General features: G+C 41.9%; 1 protein-coding gene across 1 annotated transcript in view; it reads right to left on the reverse strand.

Moving 5' to 3' along the window:
* The window catches only part of PCED1A (PC-esterase domain containing 1A), a 16,442-nt gene extending 13,397 nt beyond the window's left edge, over window positions 1–3,045 (reverse strand). The window contains exons 1-2 of the mRNA XM_067468499.1: window positions 2,968–3,045; window positions 1,555–1,634 (exon numbers count right to left, since the gene is read on the reverse strand). Of these exons, the coding sequence (XP_067324600.1) occupies window positions 1,555–1,634; window positions 2,968–3,040 (153 nt within the window). The 5' untranslated portion in view covers window positions 3,041–3,045. The remainder of the gene's footprint in view (window positions 1–1,554; window positions 1,635–2,967) is intronic.
* Window positions 3,046–3,470: the final 425 nt, after the last annotated feature.

Here is a 3,470-nt window from a genome sequence, read left to right on the forward strand (position 1 = left end):
ATAGGAAACCTGCTACAAAACAGGAGCTTTTTTGTTGAGTTCAGGGCCAGAGAAGCAGATGGCGGAAACAGAAGAACGGCCTGCCTCAGGGGAGCGTGCTGGCTCCATCCATGTTCAACATCTACACAAATGACCAGTCACTGCCAGAAGGGACAGAGAGTTTCATCTATGCTGATGATCGTGCCATCACCGCTCAAGTAGAGAGCTCTGAAATGGTTGAACAGAAGCTCTCATAGGATACCTGCTACAAAACAGGAGCTTTTTTGTTGAGTTCCAGGGCCAGAGAAGCAGATGGCGGAAACAGAAGAACGGCCTGCCTCAGGGGAGCGTGCTTGCTCCATCCATGTTCAACATCTACACAAATGACCAGCCACTGCCAGAAGGGACAGAGAGCTTCATCTACGCTGATGATCGTGCCATTACTGCTCAAGCAGGGAGCTTTGAGATGGTTGAAAAGAAGCTCTCTGAAGCTCTAGGCGCTCTTACTGCCTACTACAGGGAAAACCAACTGATCCCTAATCCATCTAAAACACAGACATGTGCCTTTCACCTTAAGAACAGACAAGCATCCCGAGCTCTGAGGATTATTACCTGGGAAGGAATCCCACTGGAGCACTGCAGTGCGCCCAAATACCTGGGAGGAGTCACTGTAGACCGTTCTCTGACCTACAAGAAGCACTGCCTGAATATCAAGCAAAAAGTGGGTGCTAGAAACTATATAACACGAAAGCTGACTGGCACAACCTGGGGATCACAACCAGACACAATGAAGACACCTGCCCTTGCGCTATGCTACTCTGCTGCTGAGTATGCATGCCCAGTGTGGAACACATCTCACCACACTAAAACAATAGATGTGGCTCTTAATGAGACATGCCGCATCATCACAGGGTGTCTGCGCCCCACACCAATGGAGAAATTTCACTGTCTAGCCGGTATTGCACCACCTGACATCCGCCGGGAAGTGACAGCCAATAGTGAAAGGACCAAGGCAGAGACATCTCCAGCTCATCCCCTGTTTGGGTATCAGCCAGCACGTCAACGACTTAAATCAAGACATAGTTTTCTTAGATCTACAGAGACACTTGCTGGAACACCTCAGCAAGCGAGAGTCCAAAAGTGGCAGGCTCAAACCCAGAACCTCAACCAACGGCTGATACCCAATGAGAGACTCCCTCCTGGGCACACAGAGGACTGGGCGACTTGGAAGGCGCTGAACAGACTGCGCTCGGGCACCACGTGATGCAGAGCCAACCTCAAGAAATGGGGCCACAAAGTGGAATCCACAACATGCGAGTGTGGAGAAGAGCAAACCACTGACCACCTGCTTCAATGCAACCCGAGCCCTGCCACATGCACAAGGGAGGACCTCCTTGCGGCAACACCAGAGGCACTCCAAGTGGCCAGATACTGGTCAAAGGACATTTAACCAACTACCAAGTTTGCAAAATTTGTGCTTTTTTAATCTGTCTGTTTGTTTTGTTCTATTAGAAATGTAATACAATGGTATGGTTGCTGATAACACGATAAATAAATTATTATTATTAGATTTACCTTGGCCTTCATTTGGGCGCTGGTGAGCAACGAGTCTGTCTGGAGCAGGCGGACCAGGTCCTTATAGACAGACCTCTGGACTGCAAGAGAAGCAGCATTTATTCCCTGGTTTTCTTCAATCCAACATCAAGCATCGTTATATAGGGAGGTATATATCTTTATATTCCTTTTCCTCCTTTTTTTTAAATCTTCAGGGAGAAATGTAAGGTACTACAAGGAGGCAGGACAAATTAAAATACATCCTAGCTTGAAAGCATAACCTAGGACATAGTGGACAAGATGGTCATGAGCCAGGAAGCGTGATGCAGCAGCACAAAAAGCCAACTCGATTCTAGGCCAAAAGCTCTTCCATTGTAGAATATGCTGCCTGGAAATGTTGGAGGTTTTGAAACAGAGGCTGGATGGCCATCTGTCAGGAGGGCTTTGGTGGTGTATGGCAGAAGGGGGCTGGTCTGGATGACCTTTGGGGGTCCCTTCCAACTCTTTGATTGTGGCCATGTGATATACTGATGAATCCATTAAAAAGGGAAGAAATCAGCAGTTGTTCTACTCCGGAAACTTTGTTTTTGTGCCAGAAATGATGTTGAATTCGTTGAGATATTCTTGCTATGCTAATAATATAATATAACATAATATTTTATATTGTATATACATATATTTATAATATTATAATGTAATGCAATATAATACTAATAATAATATATTATGATGTAGTGTAATATAATATATTGTATATATATTTATAATATTAGAATGTAGTGTAATATAATACTACTAATAATATGATATTATAATGTAATGTAATATAATATATTGTATATATATTTATAATATTAGAATGTAGTGTAATATAATACTACTAATAATATGATATTATAATGTAGTGTAATATAATATATTGTATATACATATATTTATAATATTATAATGCAATGCAGTATAATACCAATAATATTATATTATAATTAAATATTTATATTACATGTAATATTACAATATAATGGTATAGTACAATATAGTAATATATAATACTGATATTGTATTATGTTGATAATATAATATGTTGTATGTATATATACCTTATAAGCCGCTCTGAGTCCCCTTCAGGGTGAGAAGGGCGGCATATATATGTCGTAAATAAATAAATATTCATTGAAAGACTACCATCGCGAGATGTCCCTCTCGTCAAAATAAAGTTTTTGCAGTTTAATAAACTTTCTCCATGTTTTTATGATAGAACCAATTAGGAAATGGCATTGATAACACAGGAACAAAAATTGTGTTACATAGTGTAATTGGGACCTCTTATCTTCTGTCTTTCCAAAGTAATACTATTTTTAAAAATATATATGTTTTAAATAGCAATACAACCCATTGCAGTCTCTTCCTCTTACAAAGCTGGCAAAGACTCACTCGAGTCGCCCATGATGACCACAAACTTGTTGTGCAGGAGCTGGCGGACCTCCTCCGAAGTAAAAGTCAGCATCGTTGAAGTCCTGGAAAATAAATATAAACAATATATAGTGGCATTTAAGAGATTCCCGGGGAAGAGACCTAGGGCGCATCTACACCAGGTATAGGTAAATCCAGGCCTGGGGGCGGATGCGGCTCTTGGGCTCTTTTCTAAGGCCCTCTGTCTCACCTTCCTTCCTTCTCTCTTTCCTTCCTCCTTCCCTCCATCTTCCTCCTTCCCTCCCTCGCTCTTTCTCCTTTCTTCCCTTTGTCTTTCCTTCCTTCTCTCTTTCCTCCCTCCTTCCTTCCCTTCCTTTTGTCTTTCCTTCCTTCTCTCTTTCCTCCCTCCTTCCTTCCCTTCCTTTTGTCTTTCCTTCCTTCTCTCTTTCCTCCCTCCTTCCTTCCCTTCCACCCTTTTGTCCTTCCTTCCTTTCCTCTTCCCTTCTCCCTCTCTTTTTCTTTCA

The sequence above is a fragment of the Anolis sagrei genome, chromosome 5 (assembly GCF_037176765.1).
Source record: "Anolis sagrei isolate rAnoSag1 chromosome 5, rAnoSag1.mat, whole genome shotgun sequence".
NCBI lineage: Eukaryota > Metazoa > Chordata > Lepidosauria > Squamata > Dactyloidae > Anolis > Anolis sagrei.